This window comes from Malus sylvestris, chromosome 5 (genome assembly GCF_916048215.2).
Source record: "Malus sylvestris chromosome 5, drMalSylv7.2, whole genome shotgun sequence".
Classification (NCBI taxonomy): Eukaryota; Viridiplantae; Streptophyta; class Magnoliopsida; order Rosales; family Rosaceae; genus Malus; species Malus sylvestris.
Window position 1 is genome coordinate 15,566,289 of NC_062264.1, and position 27,292 is coordinate 15,593,580.

At 36.9% G+C, this 27,292-nt stretch overlaps 1 protein-coding gene and 1 pseudogene across 1 annotated transcript; one reads left to right on the forward strand and one right to left on the reverse strand.

Annotated features, from left to right (window-relative positions):
* The first annotated feature begins 7,098 nt into the window (after nucleotides 1-7,098).
* On the forward strand, nucleotides 7,099-13,237 carry LOC126623007 (uncharacterized). The gene is made up of 7 exons (XM_050291682.1): nucleotides 7,099-7,450; nucleotides 8,309-8,382; nucleotides 8,469-8,654; nucleotides 8,759-8,854; nucleotides 8,948-9,019; nucleotides 10,094-10,210; nucleotides 12,000-13,237. The coding sequence occupies exons 1-7, from the start codon at nucleotides 7,240-7,242 to the stop codon at nucleotides 12,864-12,866; spliced, it is 1,623 nt and encodes a 540-aa protein (XP_050147639.1). The 5' UTR covers nucleotides 7,099-7,239; the 3' UTR covers nucleotides 12,867-13,237.
* A 174-nt stretch (nucleotides 13,238-13,411) lies between these two features.
* Nucleotides 13,412-23,468, reverse strand: LOC126622577 (serine/threonine-protein kinase SAPK10-like; annotated as a pseudogene).
* Between the last annotated feature and the right edge of the window lie 3,824 nt (nucleotides 23,469-27,292).

Sequence of the window (27,292 nt, forward strand, 5' to 3'; positions counted from 1 at the left end):
TTGCTATCTTTATTGCTTCCGCATTGTGCACATGGCTACGTCACTCTCACGTGACGGCCAGCATACCTTGACCTCGGTCAGGGTGTGTCAATTATTATTATATTTTAATTTCTTTTCTATTAAAAATATCAATATGTAAAAAATGGCATCTTCTTCGCAAATTGTTGGTGCTCCTCTGCACCTTGTAAATTGCAGAACTTCCAATAACAAATGCTTAACCTAAACTCCTGATAAGTCAGAAATCGTTCAATTTGATATCCTAGAAAAATTAGAACTAATTGAAATCATTCAAAACTTGATCAACCAGTCCATTCGTAGAATCCAGAAATTGTTCAATTTGATCAGAACGAAATGGTATCCCAAAAAACTCACAAATCCAACCTCCCTTTACAAACCAAAAGCAACGAATTCACAGAATCCATCAAATGTTCCGAAACTTTAAAGAACAGAACAAATAAAAAATAAAAAAATAAAAGAGAGGAAGAAAGCAAAGCACCCAGCCCAGAACCCAATCAACTTCTGCAAACCCTCCATAGTTATAATCCTTCGTAAGGAAAATTAAATCCTAGAAAAATTAAATCATTCAAGCTCACTTGTTTATGCAGGACTAGAAATTCGATCTAAAACCTTAAATTGACGGAGTTCTCTTGAATTGGAAATGGAGCTTGTGGGTTCTCTGATTAAAGGTCGAATATGAGGCCTCGTTCGTGATTTTGGGCTCAGGGTGAGGAGAGAGAGAGAGAGAGATTGGTGGTGGTTTGGACATGCGGTGTGATCTTGCCATAGTTTGGTGAGTGTAGGACGCGACACGAAGAAGAAAGCAGAGAAGGACGCGACGCGAAGAAGAAGAATGCATCGAGGGTCTTAGCTATCCCATGGTATTTAGGGGGTCTCGCTAAGACCCTTTAGTGAGAGAGTTAGTGAATACGAGTCCCCTTTAATCCCATTAAACTTAGTCCCCACTATGTAACAAATACAGGACTGCACTGATGAGTAATCCAGTGAAGGCTAATGAAGCCAAACAAACGCCCCCTAAATATATAAGTTAATTTACCTACCCACACAACAATAAACCTAAAACAGCTTTGGCTAATACTCCAATCCCTAATACACAAAACAAAAGTTATATGTTCCGCGCAATTTTTACCTACAAAATAGTCTAATTTACCTATTCCATCAAACCAAAATTTAAAGGGTCTAATTTACTTCCAAAATGGTCTAATTTACCTACATGATTTATGTGCATTAGATTAAAAGTTTATTTAATTGCCTACAAGCACAAACCCACAACATTCGAACATTATCTAATATCACTAATTTTTTGAAGCTAACCATAGGACCTCATAAATTGATTTTGCTTAAACACTCTTGAGCAAGAATGTGGGAGGCAATTTACGTGTTGTAGTTGTTGAAGGTTTGTAAAATCATATAATATGATTTTGTTTTCCCACACTTGTCAGACCCAAGAATTTATTAGCAAAGAAGAGAAGTATTTGGAAACATTTATCGAAAAGGTCTTTGTATGAAGGAACCAAAAATTATTATGAGCTCGTAGCATTTTTGAAATACATTTCGGAGTTCACATGAATTTAGAATTTACAGCTGGACCAATGAATTGATGACACATGGCAGCAATTGAGAGGCTAAGTTTGCCACGTGGGATTAGCCAACATGCCAGTACAAAGACATTCGTCATGTTAGTAGTATACTGGGTGGCAAGTGATTAGATAAGGTAGCCAAATTCCAAACAAATATAAGCTGGAGGTGGCATTGAAATTGCATACAAATGGACACGGGTGTATGACTCATGAAATTTTAGCTAGAGCTGTTGATATAAGGACTTTGGTTATCCAATTAGAGCCAAAGCTGTCATGGGCCACCCATTTGAACCAATCAGAGTACTCTTTTGGCCGCCATATTACTAGCATAAGTAGGAGCAGCTCCTCTTGTTTTAGGGAGAACCGCAGCATGCAATGTATACAAGGATAGATACAGAATGAAATGGAAAATATGAGGAGTATGTTGTGCATGCAATAAGAGTTAATGTAGAGATTATATATATAGGGAGATTAGGAAAGAAAAGAGAGTGGAAGAAATATATGGTGATTTAGGCTTGATCAAGGAGCTTGCTCAAGTATGTGAAATTCAGCTATTTTGGTAGTGACGTGAATAAGTACGTGGAGCTTAGCTATTCCGGTAGTGACGTAGATATTTGTTTTATCTTTGGAATCCAGGTAGGAGAAATACGGCAGACCTTTACGGAATTTTATTTTATTAAATTTCGTGAAGTGTTATAATATTTTTGATCTTTTTGGTTAATTAATGTGGTTGGATTTTAATTGGCTAATTGTTTTAGTTAAGTGTTTACTTGTTATTGGTTATGGAATTATTACTGGAATGCTATTCACTGAGAATATACTGTGATATATGTGAAAGATGAAATGACATTATTTGTGCATCACTCATGTTGTGAGACGTGGTTGGAATTTTCTTTTTATTTATTGAGCTTTTAACTCACGTTTCGGATTTGGGTTTGAGTTTTTATTGTTGACCCGGGTCTGGGGCGTGACAACTCTTGAGGAAGAGTGTGGAAGACAATGTACATGTTGTAGTTGTATCTGACATATCGAAGGTCTTATTGACTTCTTCCACATGCTGAAATTAATACTTGATTAATTAATAATTAGCAATTAATAAAATTAAAATTTTTCGCTGCTCTTTTATTTTAACTAGTAACAAAAATGTGGGAGAGATCACATAAATAAATTTTACTTCTACACTCTTAAGTAAGAGCGTGAAACACAATCTTTTGTTGGGTTATTCTCGAGTTGTTGAAGAGTTGGAGAATAGGCACAATATGATTTTCTTTCGGATACTAGTGTGTATCACCACCCACCAAAGCTTCCAATTTATTATCATTGGTAAGTGAAGCTAAGATGTAATACTTGCATGTTGTCAAGTGTAGCTTCATAGGCTATCAAAGCTTGTGACTTCAGAGTTGTTGTAAATGTTGGAGTAAAATGCCTAGGTTTTTGAATAACACAAAATTAACTTCATTCAACCCATACCCTTGGGAGTCCAAATAGTTTGTTGAAACTACGATGTTTGACCTTCTAGTATAGTTGAAGGAAATGTCTAATAATGCTCCATACAGTCAAGCATGGTTATCTGAATACAAATTGATTTTTTTTTATTTTTTTAAAGAGAATGTTTGTGGTCTATCATGCTATGTGACGGCTTTCATTAGGAATGGTAACCTCAATTCAAAATTCAAACAAAGGACTAATTTTTCATACATGCTGGGAAATTGCATGAACTAATTTTTCATATAGCACATATTTAAAGACTTGCCTGTGATGACCTGTACTTCATTGGGAAATATTGCACAACCTAAATCTGAAATCAACACAACATGGAGTCATCTACATAGCTCAAATTGAAAATCAACACTTATAAAAACAACATGCAGTCATCTACAAAGGTTTCAGAGCTTACCTAAGATGTTGTGGTGGAAGTGGAGGGGAAGGGCATGTGGTCAGATTGAAGTAATGGTCACGGTGAAGAGGAAGCCGACGGTGAACCCGCGCCTTTCCTTCGACTCACAGCTTCAATAAGATTGAGTCAATTGTTCGTTCGGATTTAATGAGATCGTTCGTTGGTTCATATTCAATGACAGAAAATAGAAAGATTATGATTATAAGTATCTAAAACAAAAAATTAAGGGTAAATTGTATAAAATTGCCTCAACTATTAGGTCATTAACAATTTCATACATCGTCTTTAAAAAGTTTCAATATCATACCTTATCTTCGAATTTGTTGCAATGTCATACATTCCGTCAGTTGTTCGTTAATTCATCTGTTAAATGCTGACGTGGCTTAAGGCGGGACCCACTTTTTATTAAAAAATTAATTAAATATTATTAAAAACTAAAAAAAATCATTTAATAATTTTTAAATATTAAAATAATAATTAATCAAAGAAAAGTTAAAAAGAAAAAAAGAAAAAACCCCATTTTGTCTCCCCCCATCACCTTCTCCCCCCCACTCAAGCCCACTCTCTCTCTCTCTAATCCCGCTTACAAACCCCTCTCACCTTCTTCCCCAGCCTACCGGTCCCCCCACCTCCCTCCTTCACCACAAAAACCAGAACCACTCACCCACCGCCGTCCTCTCCTCCTCCATCTTTGATTTGAGCTCCATTTTCAAAAATTCCTCCCCGAATCAACCCAAACAACCACAAAAAGCACCCACTTTGCCCAAGTAGGTAAGAAATTAGGGATTTAGAAAATGGTGATCTCCAAATATGGGGTGATTTCTACAGCAACATCACCATTATTCTGAAACAAAAAATTAAGGTGTGATGGGATAACATAGCCTAAACCCTCACTTTCTCAAATTGGCGTATCTGAAATAATACAAATTAAGCGGGGACAAAATAGGAAGCACAATGCTTATGAACATTATTTTGAGTTGTAGTATAGAGTAATGCTAGAGAGACCAAACTTCTAAATTTTGAAAACCGAATGATGTAATTGTTAATGTTTGAATTATTAGTTAAGTGTTGATTAACATGCTTATTTTTATAAAAGAAAACTAATAAAAAAGGCTTCAAAACTTTGCTTTTTAACAAAAAACTATTTAATAACTTTATTTAATGATAAGAACTAGAGAATAAAAAAATAAAAGACATTGGCTTAGCACCTCAGATATTATAGGATACAACCTTCCTCGGTAGGCAAGCTTTTGTTCCAACATCACGCGCGCTTGACCATCCAATATCCTTCAACAATAGTTGAAATTAACCTTAATCTTGCATTACAAAACATGTCACTTCCATTCACAAACTTAGCAAACAAAGAATTTGGATTTGGAGATCTGCCAGCGGGACATAGTAAAGCACCAAACTATAATTTGATTTAGATGGAACCTAGAGATTGAAGACTAGTACAACTTACAAATGGAAGCTTCCTTCCGGTTTCAACTGGACAAGGCACCTATTTATGAGTGCGAACCTATTTATGATTTTATCAAAACTTTGAACCCATCTACAACTATGAGCTTGAGAAGGGGATCTCCTCCCATTACCTTAGAATTGTGAATGTCTTTTGATAAAATGAAAAATTAATGAAAAAGGTTTTAAAATTTTGTTTTTAACCAAAAAATTATCTAATAATTTTATTTAATAAATAATAAAGACAATATATATATATATATATATATATAAACATGTGTGCCCAGTGCGTGTACTAAATAAGAAAAAGTACATGAAAATACACATACGTATTATATTATGTAAGAATTAGCTAACTGTAACAACGACATTTGACAAAGTAAGATAACACAAACACACGTCTGGTACTATAATCTCGTAAGGTGTACTTTCATGTGTATAATAAATAATATATATATATATATAAGTGATATATGTAGATTTCACTCATAGCTACTTAAGGCAAAAGAAATAATACACGTATATACACAGTGTAGTACCGTTAAGTTTCATAAATAATGTAGTACCGTTAAGGTTCATAAATAATGTAGTACCGTTAAGTTTCATAAACAATATAGTAAGTTTCATAAACAGTGCAGTACCGTTAAATTTCATGAACAGTGTAGCAAGTTTCATAAGTATGTGTGAGGATGCACATGTGCATCCATTTTTTTTTATTCTTTTATGGCGTGTTTACGTGTTCGTAATCGGAATCAAAAGTCGGAGTGTGATTCCGATTACAGGTTATTCTTGTGTTTACTAAAATTTAGAGGAATCAAAATGAGTGGGGCCCACACGAAAAATGGAATTGGATTCCTGTTTTTGGAAGAATTGTATTTCGGAGGTGGGAGGTGTCATTTGAATTCCGGGAGACAAGCAGAATCCGGAATACAACTTTTCTACCTATTATAACCCCAACTAATTCCTAAAACTCCAATCTGCCAGTGAAACCAACAAGCCTAGACCTCTCCGCTGCCTCCCTTTCACCTCCCTCTGCATTTACACCCTAATCAACCATTCCGAACCGTCTTCAGATATTGTAAAGCTGGTTCTTCTATAGTTGTGGCGTCGTGGTCGTGTGGGGATGGAGGAGCAGGAGACAGACGGAGCCGCAGGAAATGATAATGAAGGATGCACAGAAAATAAAATGTAGGGGATGGAGGGAGAGGGTGGTGGCGATGGCGGTGCTGGCTGGGGAGGACTAACGAATGATACTGGGAGCAGAGTAAAAGACGTGAAGGTTTGAAAAGGTCGAAAAATTGGGCTGCTTGGGAAGTTATGGGGGGTGGGTATAAAAATTAGGTTTAAAAAGGGTTAACAATTTAGTTTAGAAAGATCAGAGAGAAAATTTAATTATTTATGGGTTAATGTTGTTATGAAAATTAAATTTTATTAATTATCACATAAAATCACTCATTTAGACCAAGGGCAGTTTAGTAATCAAATGGTTTCGATTCTGATTCAGAAGTGAATTGGTAAACAATTTATATGGAATTGACATCATTCCTACTCCGTTTCCCGACAGTTTAGTAAACACCTTTCATAGGAATCTATTTCTGATTCCTCATCAGTTCAATTCCTCCTCAGTTCAATTCCTCCTCAATTCAATTCCACCCGTTTTGATTACAGATTAGTAAACGAGCCATTAATATTACAATTATGTATTTTTTCATTAAAATTTAAGTTCTTTTGTCATTTTTTATTAAAATTTAAGAATTTTTCATTAAAATTTAAGTATTTTTCATTAAATAACTTTGACTTTACAAGAGAAAGCCCGAAAGAGAAAAAAAGTCTTTCCCATCCCAAACTTGTGATCATAAAGGCTGAAATGCCTATGTGAGTTTTCCCGATCTCCAAAGAGTTGGATAACCTTGACTTACCACAAGTTGTCCTCCTTAATTAAAAAAAAAAAAAAAAAAAAAAAAAACTTAGCCCAAGCCATTCTCATGAAAGTTTCATCATTGGTAACACATCATTTGATTTAAAATTTGCGCCTCACTAGCATTATCCTTTAGTATAAGATTGAACTTGAAAACCTGTGAAGCGGTGCGTTTTACCTGGAGAGGCAACAGTGGTGATCGCGAGGTGAACCGTGAACCAAACGACATCGTGCAGATTGATTTCATTACAATCAACCAGAGCCCTATGTAATCTGCTCTCCCAATTCCTTTCCTCCTTTCGTCGCTGCCCCCTCTCTCTCTCTAATTGGTCGACGAGTCACTCACTGAGTCACAGAGCGATTCCGCCATGAAAGAAGACCAAGACCAATACCAAGAAGCTGCCACCGGTGAGAAGCGGAAGCTGGAAGACAGCAGCATCAGCATCCTACTAGCCAAGCAGAAAGCTCAGGAAATCGCCGCCCGACTCGTAAGCGACGCCGAGTCAAAGCGTCCTCGACTCGAGGAGGAGCAGCCCTACCGCCAACCCAGCCCCGTCTACAACCCTCCTCCTTACCCTGGTACTGCTGCTTTTTCCCTTTGCTTTCTTCTTTCTAGGGTTTTAGAATTCTATTTTTTTTTATTCTATTTTTTAATTAATCTAGTATTTGTATTTGCTTCCTTTGTTAATTGAAAATTACAAAAAATTGGAAGGAAGATAATTGTAATCCCTAGCTTAAGATTTTTGGGGATTTTAGGATCGAATTAAGCGTGAATGTGAATTAGTATTATTTTGAATCTAGTTATAGGCTCAAAAACTTATTTTGATACAACCATATATTTCCCTAAGGGCGTGAAGTGGGGAAATAAATTGGTATAGAATTCGTTATCCACGAGATTTGAACATTAAGTACTCTCACTTACAATTGAAAAGGATTACCACTAGAATGTAGTACTAAGTGGCAGGGTCGTTGAAACTTTAGGTTTGGGGAATTTCAGTGATAGTTGGCACTTTGGGTTCGGTTTTCGGGCTGCTTTCTGTGTCCCCTGTTATGAACCGAAAGCTTAAGTAGTTAACTACTCTGCTCCTTGAATGCTTGAGATTTTGAGGAGTATTGCTTGCTTCTCAATAATTCGCATTGGTTTCCACAAGTGCTCAATGTCCACTTGTTTACTTCTAGGATAAAAAAGGGACCGTTGTGCGTGAATCTGAATTGTTGTATTATTCTGTGTAAGGATATGCTTAGAGTTTTTATTTTTTATATTAAGAATAAGGTGTCTGGCTGTATTTCTTGTAATTCAAATGCATGTTTTTATCCAGGATCCCTTTCCGTTGGATTTGGAATTTGTGGTGTTATATTTTTATACAATTATCCCTTTTAAAGCACTGCATGAGACCTTTTCTCGTCTTCGGTTTTCTAACTAAAAGGTTGGTTCAGTTTTTACCCCGCAATCAGGACAGTCTTATGGTTCTCCAAGCACAAGCAAGAAAATAACTATACCAAATGGGAAGGTACTTTGTTGATTTCTTGCTGCTCGGAATTATTTCATGGCCTAACACTGATGATTTGTCATTTGTTTTGGTAATTCTGCCTTTAGGTTGGGGTAATCATTGGAAAACAAGGAGAAACGATAAAAAGTCTACAACTTCAGTCAGGGGCCAAAATTCAGATAACCCGGGATTCGGAAGCTGATCCTACTTCTCTTACGAGGGATGTGGACTTGACCGGTACACCTGAGCAGATCAGTAGGGCAGAACAACTTATCAGTGATGTCCTAGCAGAGGTAAAGCCTATGTTTATATTGGTTTTGCATTGATGTTATCGCTGTTTCATGAATCCGAAAGGTATCAGTCTCTAAAAGGATGTTCTGATATTTTTGTTGTACAGGCAGATGCAGGGGTCTCTGCTCCGTCTACAAATCAGGGATTCAACTCAATGCAACCTGGATCAGAACAGTTTATCATGAAAGTACCCACTAATAAGGTTAGATCATTTAGTGGTTATTTTTTCTATATTTGAAGCAAATGGTAATGTAGTAATGTATAATGTTCATATTTGCATTCATGATTGTTGTAGGTTGCTTTGATCATTGGCAAGGGAGGTGAGACGATCAGGACTATGCAAAGCAAGTCAGGAGCTCGTATTCAGGTGTGCACTTTCACTTTAAAGGAGGAGAGGGGGGAAGAAGTCATTGAATGTGATATTAATATGAACTTCCACTTATACTATCTCTGAAATCCATTGGCTTTGGCTTATATTGGTCACATTATATTTTCAAATTGAAACAACATCAGCATTCTTGAAATAGAAAATGCAATTATGAAACTTGGTTCATATTTGCATTCTTTCCTGTGTTAAGGCCCATTCGATTGGTTTGATGGTTTCGGAAAATTGAGGCTTTTTGGCCCCAATTCTATAAATTTGACACAGGGCCCAAAATTGCTGTTTTTCTGGGTGTGATATATTAGATTGCAGCACTCATTTCTTTTGTTATAATAACTTCTCTATTTGAACCAATCCTGGAAAAGGTCGTATGTTGTTTTTAGAATGAACCTCCAACTATTTAGGGACAAGGTCCACTAAAGAAAAGCATGAAAACCATAATAAGAAATGTATCTTCTTTATCCGTGCGCACACACATATAACCTCTATGCAGAAACAGCTAAACCTAATGAACAAGAAATATGCAATACAAAAATGTGGATTGGATGTATACATAGTGATATTTTATACTCGAAAAGAAATACAAACTAGTTGAGTTAATTTACCCCAAATAACATATTCTCTTCAAAATCTTAATTTTTTAGAATTACAAAATATCTAATTTCATAAATTTTATCTTTAATATTGATGAGATAATTAAATAAAAAAAAAATGTAATTGTTATGTTATTATAGCCACTGTATGACTGTGGTTGAACCTTTAACCTTGACCCTCTTTCTATCTTTGTTCAATGATTGGTCTATCTTTTCTAGCATTGCTTCTTTTAGTTGTGGTTTTTTCATCTAGATTAAATGTTTATCTGCTATTTTTATTCCTAAAGTTGTCAAATGACTCGAACCTTTCTGCATCATATTTGAGATTATGGCCCTGAATAAAAATAGCATAGGCATTTTTGTAGGATGACAATCATCTCATACATGGAACAAGTCTTGCATGCTATTTGTCTCATGCATTCTTATATCTTATCTCCATTATATTTAAGACATAATTTTGGTTCAGGTAGTACCATTGCACCCTCCTCCTGGTGATATGTCAACTGAGAGATCAGTACATATAAATGGAACGACAGAGCAAATTGAGGCAGCCAAAGAATTGGTCAATGAAGTAATCAGCGGGGTGAGTCATCAGTGCTTGTTGGTACCTCTTTCATTATTCGACCTTTTCCTTTCCTGAGTTAAGTGAAAATGAAAATGTGCAAATTCTATAAAGAATTGGCATTTCTTTCTTTTCCAAACCTTTTAGTCTGATGAACAAAGTTTTGTTCGGGTTAGCATGGTTGGATTTCCAGGAGTCGTATGGTCTTCATTAATCTTGGTTTTATGCATTCTTGTCATGTTTGAAATGAGATTTGAATCTCTGTACTTAATCTAGCAACTTTTGCCAATGTTGTGGGAAAGAAGAAACATAGGGTTTCATAAGAGATGGATAATTGCACAGCTTGTCAAATAGGTTTAGGTGTGGCGAAAGATTGCGAACTAAATTATTATTGTGGGTGAACCCTAGAACTGATTTGGTTTGAGGTTTTTGAGTGATTGAGAGCTGATAAATTTTGTTGAAAGCATTCCTACGTATTGTCTGTCTTTGTTTCAAATACCAAAGAAAGTGGTGGTTAGAATTGAAATAATTGCAAGAAATATCCTTTGGGAGGGAATGGGGAAGCCAAAAGGAACACTTGATAATTCGATGATTGTTTCTCAGGCCATACTGGGGTTATCTTTGGTTGGGCTACTCGTCATCTTTCCTCGCTTTGTACTTTCTTTTATTTTTTGGGAACTGTTAGTGTATGCTTTTAGCAGGTGATATAGTGCTGATAGATGCGAAGCTTAACCTCTAGTGGGAAGTGTTGAAAGCTAAAGGTCTTCGTGTAGGTAGGTCAAAGACAGAGTATATGGAGTGCAAGTTCAGTAGGAATGGGGGCCTAAATGAGATAAGGGTAAGGATTGGAGATCAAGAAGTACCAAAGAGGGAATGTTTTCATTATCTAGGATTTATCTTGCAAAATAACGTAGAATTAGAGGGAGATCTCAATCATAAAATACAAGCTAGATGGATGAAGTGAAAGAGTGCATTAGGTGTGTTGTGCGATCTTTGTATGCCACTAAAGCTCGGGATAATTATGTAGGAGCCGATAAGCCTAATGATGCTTTATGGCACGAAATGTTGGGGTGGTCAAAAAGCAACACGTGCAAAAAATGAGTGTAGCGGATATGAGAATGCTTCGTTGGATGTGTGGGCACACGATAAATGATAGGATTAAGAACGAGGATATCGAGGTAAAATAGGAGTGGCTGCAATTGAAGATAAGATGAGAGAAAATCGATTAAGCGCTTTTGATGAAAATGTTTTTAGAACCAATATTTTGTAAAGATGCAAGTAAATCCTGGAAAAACACTTAAAGTGCTTCCTGGAAGAAGCACATAACTGGTGCTTTTTGCAGAAAGCACTTTAACTGGTGCTTCTTGCAAAAAGCACTTTAACTGGTGCTTCTTGCATTTGGAACCTAAAAACATTTTCTCTAAAAACGCTTTCTGTCATTTTAAAAGCATATCTAAACGAGCCCTTATTTTGTACTCCTCACAATTGTAATTTTCTTTGTAAATATAGAAAGTTTGGAGTGCTAAATGAGAATTTTGGAGTGCTAAATGAGAATTTTGGAGTGCTAATAACAATTCTTTATTTTTTCACTAATTTTTCTTTTATATACGTGAACATATAATAATGTTAGTTATCATGGCCTAAGTTCGGACTTGGGTTTCTGGTCAAATTCTGCTCATGCTTGTCTAGTACTCAGAAACATTCAGTTCCCATTACTGGATTCTTGCCTCTGCTCATCTTATATATATTTTCTTTCAAAACTATATCAAAGTAATATGTTTATTTCAACACCTTTGTTTCACTTCTGCAGAAGCGTATAGTAAATCCCTCTGGAACCAATAGCTATATGCAGCAGTCTTACCCCCCTCCTGGTAGTTGGGCCCCACCAGGACAAGCTCCAATTCAGCAACAGCAGCCCCCTTATGGGTATGCACAACCAGGAAGTTATGCCCCTCCTGCCTCATACTACGGCAACTATCCTACACAGGTAGCAGGTTGGGATCATTCAAACCAAGTAGCCACGTCTCAGCCGCCTCAAGACAGTAGTGGATACAATTACTATGGACAACCACCTCAGCTGGGGTCAGCTCCCCAAAATCCTAACTACAACTACAATCAGACACCTCCCGTCGCCATCCATGGTTATGATCAGGGATATGTTCAGCAGCCAGCAAGTTATGGAGGCCAAGCTCCAGTATCTGATTACCAGCAACAGTACGCAACTACAGGATATGGACCACCTGCGGTGCCATCCAGTGCGGATGCAACTGCTTCTCAAAGTACCCAGCCTTCAGCTGCTTATCCAGTTCCATACAGCCAGCCAACAGCCAACCCTCAGGCTGGGTATTGGACTCATCCAAGCAGCACAGGTCAAGCACATCCTGGTTATTACCAAACAGGTTATGGAGGGCAGCAGGGGGTTGAAGACCCTTCTGCAGCATCTCAGCCCGCAGCATATGGACACAGTGAGTACCATCAGCCAGAGCCTTCCCATTATGCCCCAGCAGTGAATCCGCCTACAAACAGCGAGTCACAGCAGCAGCAGCAAGACCACTCACAGCTTCCAAGCAATGGATACGAAGAGCCATCAGGTTATGGTGGGGAAAGAACCGGCGACAAGAATTCAGATGGAGATGCGTCGGCCCCTGCAACAGAGACTGTTGGTTCTGAAAGCTGATATCGTAGCTGGTTAAGGATGTCGTCTCTTACATATTTCCTTCTGTTCTTTCTCTTTTCTTTCTTGAAATGATTTTTGATATTGCTCTCACATACCATCTGTGTGGCTGCAGGACATTATATTTCTAGTCTTAACATGTAGGAATATCTTGCTAGACAGCCGTTTATTGTGTTCATATGTGATGATTAGCCGTCAACCGGCTGTCCAGGAGTCGCTGTTTTGGGGATCTCTAGTTGTATGTTAATTTAATTTCGTAATACTTTCAGTCCCAAGGTCCATGAAATATTTGTAATCGAATGGCGCCATATGAGCACGAAGGTAATTTTTGTTGTTTGGTGAATGCATAAGACGGTTTGCCCGCGTTTGATGTATCGGTTACTGTTAAGCACTAGAGTCTTAAGCTACGAAATGCCCGGCTGTCTTCTGAAATATTTGAGCGTGTTGCCTTGGAAGAACAATACAGATGAACAGTAGCATGCCACTATAAAAGGAGAGACAGAAACACAGGCGGAGGGGGAACCCTCCAATGCGCCGTTGCCCCAATTTCACATCCGTACATTTGTGACTGAAGATAATGTCGAATTTCCTCGGTGGTGTTCTGAACTCCCGCTTGCACGCGAACCCCCACCGAAACAAAGCATTGTACCAACTAAATTGCATAGACTATCTCTTCCGCTGCTGTCGATGTCAATGTTGGGACCAGACGCCTTCTCGGGCTCAGCTACGAGAATCCTTGATATTAGACGGCAGCACTCTGGAGATATTCGAGTGCTGGACATTCGTTATCCGCTGCAAAAGAGGAAAAACCTTCTACTTGAGTTAAGTATCGGTAGAAACAATAAGTTTTTAGGCTCCCCGGGATCTTCAAACGGGTACGCACCCACCAACATGACGTACAAGGTCACCCCGCAAGACCATACGTCCGCAATCTGGAAAAGTAGATCAAAACGGAGATTAGTAGCACGATTTAATCGGTTTTATGAAAGCAGAAACACGGGGAAGAGTATCCTTCAGTGCAAAATATTGGATCAGTTATGCAGGGAATGCGAGTTCCAACACTGAAACTTCATAAGCAACCCTTTCTTCTTAAAGGAAGGTAAGCAATCACATTGCCAGCATTAACTATTTTAATTTTTGCTTCCCTGAAATTGGAGTTCCCTCATTTACCCCCTGAACTTTATTAAAGCACTCGAAATGCAAAACTAATTCTCGTCGGTTTGGTAAATTGGGTACAAAGCCAATATTTTGCAGTTGCTAATTAGACTTTTATGGCTAATTCAAACAAAAAGTGTACAGAGTGAACTAGCTCAAAAAGTGTACAGAGTGAACTAGCAAAGAGAAAAGGAAGGGATAAAATTACTTGTTTGCCCTCAAACAATTTGCATGTGCTGTGCATGTGTCTGAGTTGAACGGAAAATTGGATGGAAAATCGGCAACTCCTTACAAGTTCAAGAGGGAAATCGACAAATACCCCTAAGGAGCTGCCGATGGGGGGAAATCGGCATGCTCGCTTGGTTACTATTGACAGAGAAATAGAACAGCCTTATCATACTCAACTAAGCGATGAGGGGAGTATATAGTCAGACAAATCGATTAAAAAGTTATAAGCTAGATATTTTTCCAGAAAGTCATAAGCTAAGTTAAATAAATACAAATACAAACAAGTAACACGGTGACAAATGATTTTGTAAAGAATATAATCCAGAAATAACTTAAAGTGGAACAAATATAACCTAATAATCAAAGATTATTTAACATGTTAGTTTAACAAATAATCCTACCCGACTTTAAACGAATTACCTTTCCATCATATTCTTTCTTAAGTAACACTTCAGGTGCAATATATGCAGGGGTGCCGACGGTCGATTTTGGTTGTGAATGCATCATGTGAAATTTGGAAAAATAATCAAAATTTGAATACTATATAGAATTATAACCACATTTTTAAATTTATGATATGTATAACCAAAAGTTGATATAAAAGTACTAATGTACACTTAATGATTAAGACTTTTTACAAAACAAATTCAAGGCCTCACCTCAGCAACCTGACAATTCTAGCCCTCTCAAAAAACTTAACCAATTTCTAATTATCAACCTCAAAAGCTAAATTTCCAACAAATACCTTGACCTCTTCCTGTGGCTCGATATTCGAATCCTCCTCTCTCTCTCTCCTCAAAGACCCGGTTTCCTCGTTGCCGTCGCTCCGTCAATGGTGAGCATGTTGTCCTCTCCACCCCAGTCCAAGGTTTGGGCTACGAAGGCGACGGAGGAGAAACGGGTTTTGCTCCTGAGGGACAGCTAAATTTCACTCCTTTTTCTTCTTAAGAGATTATATTCACACAACCCAAACTACTTGTCCCACACTTATTTTTTAAATATTTTTAGATATTGTACACATTACTAACACTTGATAAAAAAATATTAAAAAATTAAAAGGGTGTGAGAGAAGTAATTTAAGGTGTGTGAATATAATCTATATTGTTCTTTCCCTTTGATACACCAGAAAATCACTCAAATCCCACGCTTTTTCCGAACTCAGCAACCAAGATTCAAATATTCATAAGGAGTTTCAGTCAAATGAGGAAACCTTCAGTCAATTGAACCACATTCGCTTCACCCAAGAACCCACATTTACAAAACTCCAACTCTTTCCTTCTATTTTTTGGACTAAATTATATGCTGAAAAACAAGAACAATCAGGTGTGAAGGAAAACATTGAAGATCGAGAAGCTTAGAGCAGCAAAATCATTTGGGTTTTGAGAGTTGGATTTATTTTGTAAAAAGTTATAGTCATGAAGGGAATATTAGTACTTTCATATCAACTTTTGATTATAATTATCATAAATTTTAAAGATTTGCTATAATTGTATATGGAGTTCAAATTTTAGTTATTTTTCCAAATTTCCCATGCAGCACCGAGGACTGAGAAAAGAGACCGAGCCTAATTAGATGGATATGATAAATATAGACAGTACGAAATAGCAAGGTAGTAATACAGATAAGCAATGAAAGAATAGCTGACACTTATCTGTATTACTTCCTTATTAGTAAGTACCATCTTATTAAAAACACATTTATGTTTGAGTTTAATCACCAGAGATCTTTCATAATTTAGCACCGGACTCCAGCAAAATGAAGCCCGTCGTGCATGCCGAGAGAGAGAGAGTAGGAGTAGTACCTTTGAGTGGCCAAAGTCACATATTTTTAAACGAGGAGCTGGACTTCCATCTAACAATGTGTTCTCCAACTTCAAGTCCCGGTGGCACACTTGCTTCAGATATGAATACAAAACAATGTATCCACTCAGAAATCTAGTATTAGTTATCAGGAAAAAACAGAAGAAGCAAAGATAGACAATGTATTCACACCTTGCGTGACAGTAACTGACTCCTGATATAAGTTGTTGGAACAAGAAGCGGGACTGTAAAACAAGTACATTAGAAATAGGTAGGACTCATTATTAGAAACAAAATCAATTTGGTGGATAAGAACCTCATCCTCACTGAAACGCCCGGCGTTGCATATCCGCTCAAATAGCTCTCCTCCAAATGCATATTCCATAACTATAGCCAGGTGAGCGGGTGTTAGCGTAGTACGAAACTGAGTTCCGCAGTGAATTTAGTTTGTGTTTAGATGTTAATATTTAACAGACCTCTTTGAATCGGACAATGTTCGGATCTCTCAATGACCTGTGGTTTATAATTTCTCTTTGTACATTTTCATCTATCTGTTAGAAGAAAAAAAAAATACAGAAGTAGAGTAAATCAACAATAAAAGGAGAATATTAGAAGTGGAATCACCAAGCACAACACTGGCACGAAAGTAAAATCTTATGTTGCATGGATAAAAACCGATCAAACAGGAAACATGTCCTGCCTACATTACTATGTACAAATTCAAATTCAAGCTTCATTCACACTATTGATACTAAGATAAAATAAAATGGTTAATCGAGTGGTTTACAACAGAATGCACGCATTGTTAAAACCCATCAAGCCAATGTCTTTCCGCTTCTGATTTACTAGTGAGAACCATTAGTCCACAGTCCTCCAATGCCACGAATGCCAACATGATAGAATTCTGCGGAAATCTAACTAACTGTTCGCAGTTGTGTACTTATTGTTGGTTGCAAAGATTTCCGTGGGGAAGGGTCCTCGGCACCTCAGCACAGCTCCCCAAGGGATTGGCACTTTGGATGTGTAGTCAGGCTCTTGCTAGCTGATGTGCTACAAGAATAGGACAAAGTTAGTCTTGAAAGGTGCCTTTGTGGGGACAAAGGTGCCTTTGTGGGGACTTAGGTGTAGGCCTTGAGACTTGCAATCAAAACTAACTAAGCGCTAGGCGTGGCACTGTTATCTCAGTATAGCAAATGTAGAACAAGAGTGTATTTAGTCAATTACTTGCGCTCCAAGTTACTCAGACTTCTTGTTATCAAAGGATTGTCGTGGATGGGTTAAGTCCACATTAAGTTCTTTTTCTTGCATTGTGAACAAAGACTTTTAGTTCATAGTCTTGTATGTTCGAATGAAGGGAGTCCAGATCCCCTTTAAGCCATTTAGTCGTTTGCTTGGTTCTTGATTAATTTTAATGATAACATATCCATTAAACTAACCAGATCCATATGCAAATGAGACTCTTAAAGTATGAAAACAAGTGAATATGACTTGAATACATACTGGAGAATGCATTACGTAATAGATCTACAAATTTAGAGAACAAACAAAGAGCTTCGGGCAAGATTTCACTTTGTCTGTCAAGGTTGAACCTCTTGCAGCCACTTCTCTTTGTGATTCTAGGGGTTTGTATGCTAGAAAAGGGATGGATGGTAAACAAGTTTACACAAAGGAATCGATACTATGCCACTGAGGGGGATATCAGAGCTTTAAACTAGAGAAAGAGATAGTTTGTAGCTAAAAAGGACTGAATCTGGGTTGATTTCAGCTTTTGGATGCAAATCTGGCTTGAGAGCAGAGTTTGTATGTTTGTTTGTATGATTGGTTGAGTGTCCTTGTCCCTAGGGCCTCTTCTTCCTTTTATAGACCAATTGGCCTAACTGTTGTGACCTTGCTCTTGCCCGAAAGCATTTGAAGGGAAGTGAATCATCAGCTTTTTACTTGGAATGCCACTAGAAAGTGTTATTTGGCTGATAGTAGGTTAGTCTCCATCACTTGTCACTTCAACAGTAAGTACGTGGCTTATATTAGGCTGAGAAGGCTTTTGGGCTTGGCGCTGGGCTTTGGGCAAATCCCCTTTTAGTTGGCACCATTGGGCTTTCCTTCTTCTAAATCCAATGTTCAAATATTAACCCAAACACTTATTCTCCAAGTCAGTTGGCAGAATGGGGAACTCAGATTTAGCTGCCAATTCTTTACAAGTTTCTACTATTCATGGTTTACCACATACATGGCCAAAGAATCGAAAAGCATGCTCATTTAATCCAATCACACCTAACTGAGGAGAAATTCATTCGAAAGAGAGATGACAAACCAACAAACTAGGAAAATGGAAGAAAATAAGGGCCTTGTTTGATATAGAGGATTGGACTGGAATGGATAAGCAACTATTTCAAGGTATGTTAAAAGGACGAAATGAAAAATTTGTAGCCAACTTGGAGGTAGAAGATGGATTACTCAACTAGAAAAGTTATCTTTCCATTCCTCTCCAAAATGGGAGGTTTAGAAAGGAGAAATTTTCTTCATGTCTAATCTTCTTCTAATCGTCACTTAGTACTACGGTTTAGTGTTATTTTTCTTCACTTGTATATAAGAGGTCTTAGGTTCGAATCTCGTCATACGTGAATTCGAATCACATTATTGCTAGCCCTCATTGTAAGGCTAAGTTCACCTCCCTCATCTTTAGTGTAGATAATATCATTTGTTCAAAAAAAAAAAAAAAAAAAAAAAAAAAAAAAAAAAAAAAAAAAAAACCTCTTCTAATCCCCTCACAATGAAAAACCATTCCCTCTACCTTCAAAATACATAAACACTGAATTTAGAGAATTTTCCACATTCCAATCTAATCGTCCATACCAAACGAGCCTTAATATGTGTAAACTTTTCAATTGATCATGGCCCGAACAGCTAAGTCCTCCCAGTCCCACTCACCAGATGCTCTCCATAAAAAAAGTGAACTGCCTGGTCAATTTAAGGTAAACGTTGCAGTTCAAAATTCATTGGTTATTCATTTTCCTTAGCTTATTCAATAGTTTAGCAGAAGACGTGCTTTCTTTTCTTCTATCCTCCATTCAGCTTTCACCATACAAAATCCTCAGCACTTGGAATTTGAAACAAACGAAAAACAATTCGAAACAGGGACAAAGGGCAACTAAACAATCTACCATAAACTAAAAACACCTATCAATCTTCACATATAAAGAAATCAAATAGAGAAAAAAAATCCCTGAAAAAAAAAAAGAAAAAAAAAAGGATTTTATCACAAATGATCAGTGAAATTGACCATCACTATCATGATGGTCTTTAAAATTGAAAATCAATCAATGTAGTCCCTAAAAATAGGTGTCGCAAATCAATGTGGTCATTCCGTCACAATTCTGTTAAAAATTCTGTTAAGTGTTGATGCGGCACATAAATAGGCCCAACAGGATTTACGGGTTTTTATCATAAATGGTCTCTGGAATTGACCTACACTATCAAGATGATCCCTGAAATTGACCCACACTGACACACCTCGTCCCGAAGGAGGGCATGCTGGCCGTCACGTGAGAGTGACGTAACCATTTACACAATTCGGAAGCTTTAAAAATACAATTACTAAGATGAAACACCCGAGGGTGAGTCCTACTTTTGTGAATTCTGTCATAACACCGTTGGATTCCTCGTGGCCACCAAAGCTCTGCTATCTAGAACTTGGAGGGGCGTAAAACAAAATTGAGTGGGTCAGTAAAACAAAGTTTTTCGAAAACATTTCATTTAAAATATTTCTAACCCCTCACTGTAAAACCTGTATACTTTCCCAGAAAATAACATAATAGCATATACCTTCAAATATCTCAAATCATCAATCGTTATCAAAACCAAAAAGTATGCCATGTCATAATGTCAAAAACAGAATATGGATGCATCAATATAACAGGTGAAATAAGGAATCAACCGGAGACCCTGCAATTGGTCCTGTACGGTTAATTCTATAGCTCAAAATCCAATCCAACCGGAGTCACCACGGTGACCTGTACGGCGCTACTCTGCACATAAATCGGAAGTACCTGAAGTAGTCTGTACGACAAGAATGGTGTAATAATGCGCTTTAGTGCTTCTCTCATCAATCATCTGTGCATATAATCTAAGGTCACCTACCAGTCGGAACCACCTCTAGTGGTCTGTACGACTAGCATGTCGGAACCCTCTATCGGTCTGTACGACATGCACCTACTTGGATCCAAGGTGAGCGTGCGGTGCGGTGAATAATATAAGCACTAACACCATGGTGCAGGTTATGAGCTCTCAACACAATTCACATCATCAATGATTCACATGAATAACATAAAACTCACCTGATACTCACATGTGCGTCCACAACACCAATTCACATATATATATATATATATATGCATCAATTATCAATTCATATATCTCATAATATGCATGCATGGCATTTTAAAACGTACTTTCATTTAAACTCAATTTCTGGGAAAAATATCAATAGTATATAGGTATAAACAGAAATACTGCCCACTCACCTGGAGTTCACCCAACAACTCCCTAGCACAACACATCAAGGCGTCATGACGATCGGCGCCTAGAACAATAATCAAATCCAACCTCAGAAATCATATCGATAGAATATATAACTTATATAAAACACTTCACTACGTAGTTCGATCCGGAAGATCTGCAACTCAGATTTCAAATCCATAATTTCCAGAGGTCCAAAATATACCTCTAGGACAACATCCTAAAATTTCATTACCATCCAACAGTCGGATCTACGTCAATTTCCAAAACCAAGTGACAGTTAACATTCTATTTTATGAACTTACAACTCCAATTCCGAAAGATCCGTAAATTGGATTCCCGATCCGCAAGTTCCTATAATCCTCAAATATTACGTATTACAACGTATCAAAGTTTGGTGACGATCCGACGGTTGGATCGTTGATTCACCTTTTGGCCTAACCACGAATCGTAACGAACTTAGGTTCAATTACTCAATTTACGTCCATCAATTATCAAAACTGAACCTAGAACCTTAAACACATGCTAAGAATGACATTGGCGGGCCAATGGCCACGCGCCGCCGCACGGGCCGCCCCGGCTCGCCGGAAAATCCAACTATTTCCAAAAATTCTCAAAAAATACAGAATTGAAGATCTCAATGAGTAGAGTAAACATTATACCTAAGGCCAAGGCCAATTTGGCCTGAAAACACTTCAATTTCACCAAAATCCGTGCGGAGCCCTAGAATTGGGTGAGTTCCAATTCGTCTTCAAATCAACTCCGTCGTCCCAACCAATGCTTGAACTTTGTTCTAGGTCCTAAGGGAATGCTAAAGGTGTTAGTAATTGAAAGAAAACATTTCAAGATTTGAAGAATTTGAACAAGAAAGTCGCGGCACCCACGGGTGCGTTCTTCACAATTCACCATCAAATTTCATGATTTTTTGGGTGAAACATGAAGAAGGAAGGCCTAGGTGTTGATTGGAAGTGGTACCTTGATCCAATTTGTGAGAATTCCGGTGAAAATCGTCGGAATTTGGGTGTGGGTGTTGCGGGTCGAAACGGGTCGCGGGTGAAGACCCATTTTTCTTCCTTCTCTCCTTCGCTTCTCGCCCTCTCTCCTTTCCTCCTTTCTCTGTTCCGATTGGCCGGCCTCCTCTCTCTCTTCTCCCTATTCGCCAGCACTCTTTCCTTTCTCTCCCGGAGCTCCTGCTCTCTCTTCCTCTGGTTGGGCAGTTTTGCCCAATCTCTTCTTCTTCTTCTTCTTCTTCTTACGCACACACACACACAAACCTTCTTTCTTCTCATCCCAGCCATCCATTTATTTCTTCATTAAATCTGGGCCGTCCACTTTCATAAAAGAAATTCCAGATTTAACTAAATTATAATTCCTAAAATGCCCAAATTTCAAACGTTAATAAATTCTTCGATATAACTCCAAATCACGCACCGTCTGCGCCCACGCATCCGTAGCGATGAGTACTACGAGAATATGTCAAGAAAACAAATCTTAGATGGCACGACACAATGATTAACCTCGAATAATGCGCGTGCCTCAAAGGGCATTTTTTTGTAAAATCCTTTATTAAAACTTTAAAACTCTTAAAATCAAAGACGGGCTGTCACACACACCATTAAGATAGTCATTGAAATAGAAATTGAAAATCAATCAATGTAGTCATTGAAAATAGGTATCGCAAATCCATATGTTCCTTTTGCCACAATTCTATAAAATAATTTCTTATGTAGTGATGTGATTTTAATAATTAATTAAAAAAGTTGTCTAAATACCTTTTGCACTATGATTTTTTTTTTCTTTTAGCAGGGCCTACTCCGAAGAGGGACTCCTTCCATAAATTCTCAAAGGCACAAGGCTTAACCAATCCGTAAGAGGGGGTGTGGAAATAGTTTTCAACCAACAATAGACGCACCTTAGTTATAACCTCATTATCTCAAGGCAGACCTCACCGTTCTTTGCATCACCAGACCACCAGGGAAGCGTCGAACAAGTTCTTCAAGATTAAAGTTGTGAGGATGTTGATCGCCTAAATGCTAACGACGATGTCCAAGAAATCATTTTCAATTGGCCAAGCCGTCATCAAATGTGATATCGATCTAGGTTCAATTCAGTGAAGGGTATCAAAGTGTGTAAAGATGGGTGTATTGAGATTCTTTTTCTTAGAGGATAGAGAGTGAAGAAGGTAGAAAAATGTGGACTGGGATCAGAGGTGATTGTAGGACTGGATTTTTTTTGTTGAGAACTTTTTTATTAACTATTAAATTATTAAGCCTATTTGTAATTTCTTTAATTTAATTAGACTTGTATGACTCATTCATGTGTCACATCAGAACATAACATAATTTTTGACAAAATTGTGACGGAATGACTACATTGATTTAAGACACTTACTTGAGGGGCTATATTGATCAATTTTCAATTTCAATGACTATTTTGATATCGCGGGTCAATTTTAAGGACCATTTGTGAGAAAAATTATTTATGAGGTCCATTTATATGCTACATCAACACTTAACATAATTTTTAACAAAATTATGAAGAAAGTACTACATTGATTTGCGACACTTATTTTCAAGAACTGCATTGATTGATTTTTAATTTTAGATACCATTTTGATGGAGAATGTCAATTTCAAGGATCATTTGTGATAAAAATTCAATAAAAAAAAATTCTCAAAAACCACATTAAAAAAAACCAAAAAGAATAAAAGAGTAGAATTCAGAGACTAACCTTCTCACCTCTTCTCTATGTATTTAACAGCAACAAGCTCACCATTCTGCTTATCCCTCATAAGCCTTGAAACCCCAAAATTTCCCGACCCAATATCCCGAACCAGCTCGTATCGATCGCTATCGTGCATGATCGGCAAGTCCATGCCTGGCCCAACTGTGAGCACAGACCGATTCATCTCTCTCCTCTCTCCCTCCCTCTATATACACCAACACCCTCTGAAAAAAAAACCCACTTAAGTCCCTCCACAGGCTAAGCTTTCTCTGATTCTCTCTCTAATGTTAAGAGAGAGAGAAAGAAAGAGAGAAATGGCAAGGGGAAAGCAATGATCAAACCAACCGAAGGGGTGGTGGTGGAGGTGGGGTGGCAGCGCCTGGACCACTGGATTGATGGGAAAAGCTGGTGAGTGAGGAAATTGACAGCGATGGGTTCGTCCCCGTGAAGCTCCCACCCATCTCAGGAATGGGGGTTCCTCTGATTTTTGTCGGAAAATCAAAGCTTTAATCTTTTTATAAATTTCTGGATTGTTTAGCACACTGATGACTGATTAGTGTTGCAGTGGCGTTAGGTGATACAGCTCGTGAACTACCATCCACCCCCTCTCTCCTCCATCCTCTCTCCTCTCTCCCTCCTCTCTGAGTCTCTGTGTGTGTTTCTTTCAGCTCTGTTCGTGATGTGTGTGAGGGTGAGATTGTTTTTGTAATTGTGTTGAATCAATGGTTACTCAACTAAAAATCATTACAATTGGTCATTCAACTTATCAAAATGTGTAGTTATAGTTATTTTTATCAATTTCGTCTAAATTTTGTCAAAATAAATTAGGTTGAAATAATTATTTATATAATTAGGATCTCTCAACTCATCAAAATGTGTAATTATGGTCATCTTCATCAATTACGTCAAAATTTTTGTCAAAACAAGTTATATTAGAAGGATCATTACTACAATTGGATTAAAGTTAAGGGATCATTTCTCTAGTTGAATTAAAGTTGAGAAACCAATGGTAATGAATTTTTAGTTGAGGGGTCATAGTTGCATGTTTTGATGAGTTGAGAGACCAATAATAATAGATTTTTAGTTGATAGATCATTGCTAAAGTTAAAGGATCATAACTACAATTTACTCTTGTGTTGGTGTGTATTTTAATGATTCTATTTTGGGAAAACTTATTTTCTAATTTTGTGATATTTTTTTGTTTATGATTTTATCCACTCCAAAGCCCAAGACTAATAAAAAACTTGTGTAAAGCTTTATTTGTCATTGAGCTTTACTGCGTGATACTATAATTTAATCAAAACTTGTCAAGTGAGAAATCTTAAATATTATCTGTTATTATTTCTTTATATTTAAAACTCTCATAATTATTTTTTCTGCTAATTGATAAACACTAAAAGATTAATTTAAGATTTCATTTTTCCCCTGGTTTCCTCTGTCTCTGCCTTTTTTTTCCCAAATATTCTCCGGCTTCTTCCCCACTATGTGCCCTTCTTTCCTTCATAATAATAATGGGAAAAAAAATTAAACCATTTTCTCCATCTATCATGAAATGACAAAATATGAGATATATGTATTCCAACAGACTTCATGTTTAACAAAATTTGTCTGTTCCTTTTTTCATTTTTTTCCCTCCCATCTCTCTCTCATTTTTCTTCCCTAGTTTTCTCTGCCATATGCAGTCTTCTTCCCCCTCTTTGTTTCCCTTCTTCATAAGAATATGGGGCAAAATCAATTAAGTCATCTTCTTCAACTATCATGAATCTCATTTTCACATATTGCATAAATCCAAACTCATACTTCATTTTTATATATTGCATAAATCTCATTTTCACAAGTTCAACCTATTTGCATTTGACAGCTTGATTATCCATCTTTTGTTGGAATATATTAGTATTTTAGGTATTATTTTGTTTGAGTTTTCTTATAAATTTAGTTTGGGCCTAGCCTGTTAACATTAGGGTTAGAGTTAGTTTATTATAAATAGAGTACTTTGTTATTCATTAGAAATAAAGTTAGTCATAATGTAGCCTCTTAGGGTTTTGTAGTCGTTTCGTCATTCTCAGTTTGTTTAATAATATTTCTATTATTTTGTTAGTCTCGTTCGTTGCGCACTCTGATATTCAACTTGGTATCAGAGCAGGTTTCGTCCTTCGGGATTTAATCTGTTTTGGGTTGGTATCCGTTTGCTTGTAACTGTTGTCGTTCATGTTCAGATTGTCTAGTTGTTGTTGACAGTTTGCAAGGAAAAAAAGTGTGTTAATTTTTTCAGTTTGTGTTTAGGCCACACGAGTTGTTGGCTTGTTTGAGATTGTTTTGTGACCGTCATTCGAGTGCTTGGAATTGTGACCACTTGAGTGATAGTATTTGTGTTTGTTTGTTCGTTGCTACAATTGAGATATGGAAATCTCGTCCGTTTAGTGACGGGTTCTTTCCATACTCTCAAGTTTGCCAGCCAAAATCAAGAATCAAATCAAGTCAAGAATCAAGAATCAAGAACCAGTTTGCTAGTTTGCCAATTTGTTAGTCAAGTCAAGAATCAAGTCAAGTTTGCCAGTCAAAGTCAAGTTTGCATATCTGCCAGTCCGCCTAACGGAGCCAGTCCGCATCTGCTTGTTTGCAAACCCATGTTGTATACCGTCATGAGTTTGACAGGGGGTGTTGGAATATATTAGAATATATTAGTATTTTAGGTATTATTTTGTTTGAGTTTTCTTATAAGTTTAGTTTGGGCCTAGCCTGTTAGCATTAGGGTTAGAGTTAATTTATTATAAATAGAGTGTTTTGTTATTCATTAGAAATCAAGTTAGTCACAATGTAGCCTCTTAGGGTTTTGTAGCCATTTCGGCATTCTCAGTTTGTTTAATAATATTTCTATTATTTTGTTAGTCTCGTTCGTTGCGCACTTTGATATTCAACTTTTTAAACATGATTGCAAGTGGGAGAGAGTAGAAACTAAAGACTCCTACAGCAAAAAATAAACATACCAAAGGAAAAATTAGCGAAGAAAAAACAAAGGGAAAAAAGAAAAAAAAAACCTTAAATTAATCTCATGGTGTATATCAATTAGTAGAAAAAATAATTATGAGAATTTTAAATATAAAAAAATAATATTTAAGACTTGCCACGTAACAAGTTTTGATTGGATTGTAATGCCACTCAGCAAGATCCAGTGGCAAGCAAAGCTCCACACAATTTTTTCTCCAAGACTACATTACGAGACAGACTTGTTTGGATATGCTTTTCAAATGACTGAAACCGTTTTTAGAGAAAATATTTTTAGATTTCAAAAACACATCCAAACAAGCTCATATCTAATTTGGTCTTAAATTTAGTGAACTAAGAGCTGGTGAAATTACTGTTTTGTCCCTAACACCCTCTAGGTACCAGATTTGTACGAATTGGGAGGATATTTGCAAATATATTTAGTCACTAATCATAATTTTCCATAAAAAATTAAAATTTTTTCATATAATTTTTATTGATTTTTTAATATAGCCCATCATATATTTAGTCACTAATCATAATTTTCTTGGTTTAAGTATATAAAATTATATAATACAGTTTACAAACCATCTCTTTTTGTTTCGTCATTTTTCTAATTGCTTCTTGTACATGTACAAGTTTGGACTAGTGACTTTTATTACTTTTGAATATAAGTTCATAACGATTATGTGAAATTCCCTTATATCCTAGCATCAAAGTAGGCCTCCTTAATCAACACACAAGAACAAGTTATCAATGAAATAGATAAGTAAATTGCATTCATGATTTACGAAACAATAAATGGATGTAATCAATTCATTTTACATATATGTTCATGGCTTTGAATTCACTTCTAACTAAAACGAAATTAGTTCCACATGTTCATCATAATTGAAAACCAAATTAAACTAAACATTTGACTAAAACTAAGGATAGAAAGAATCCAGAAATGCTCCAGCACTCCAATGGCAGATTTGGCACAATCCTTGGCTGCAGGGCATAACACAAGTCCTCATTCTCCTT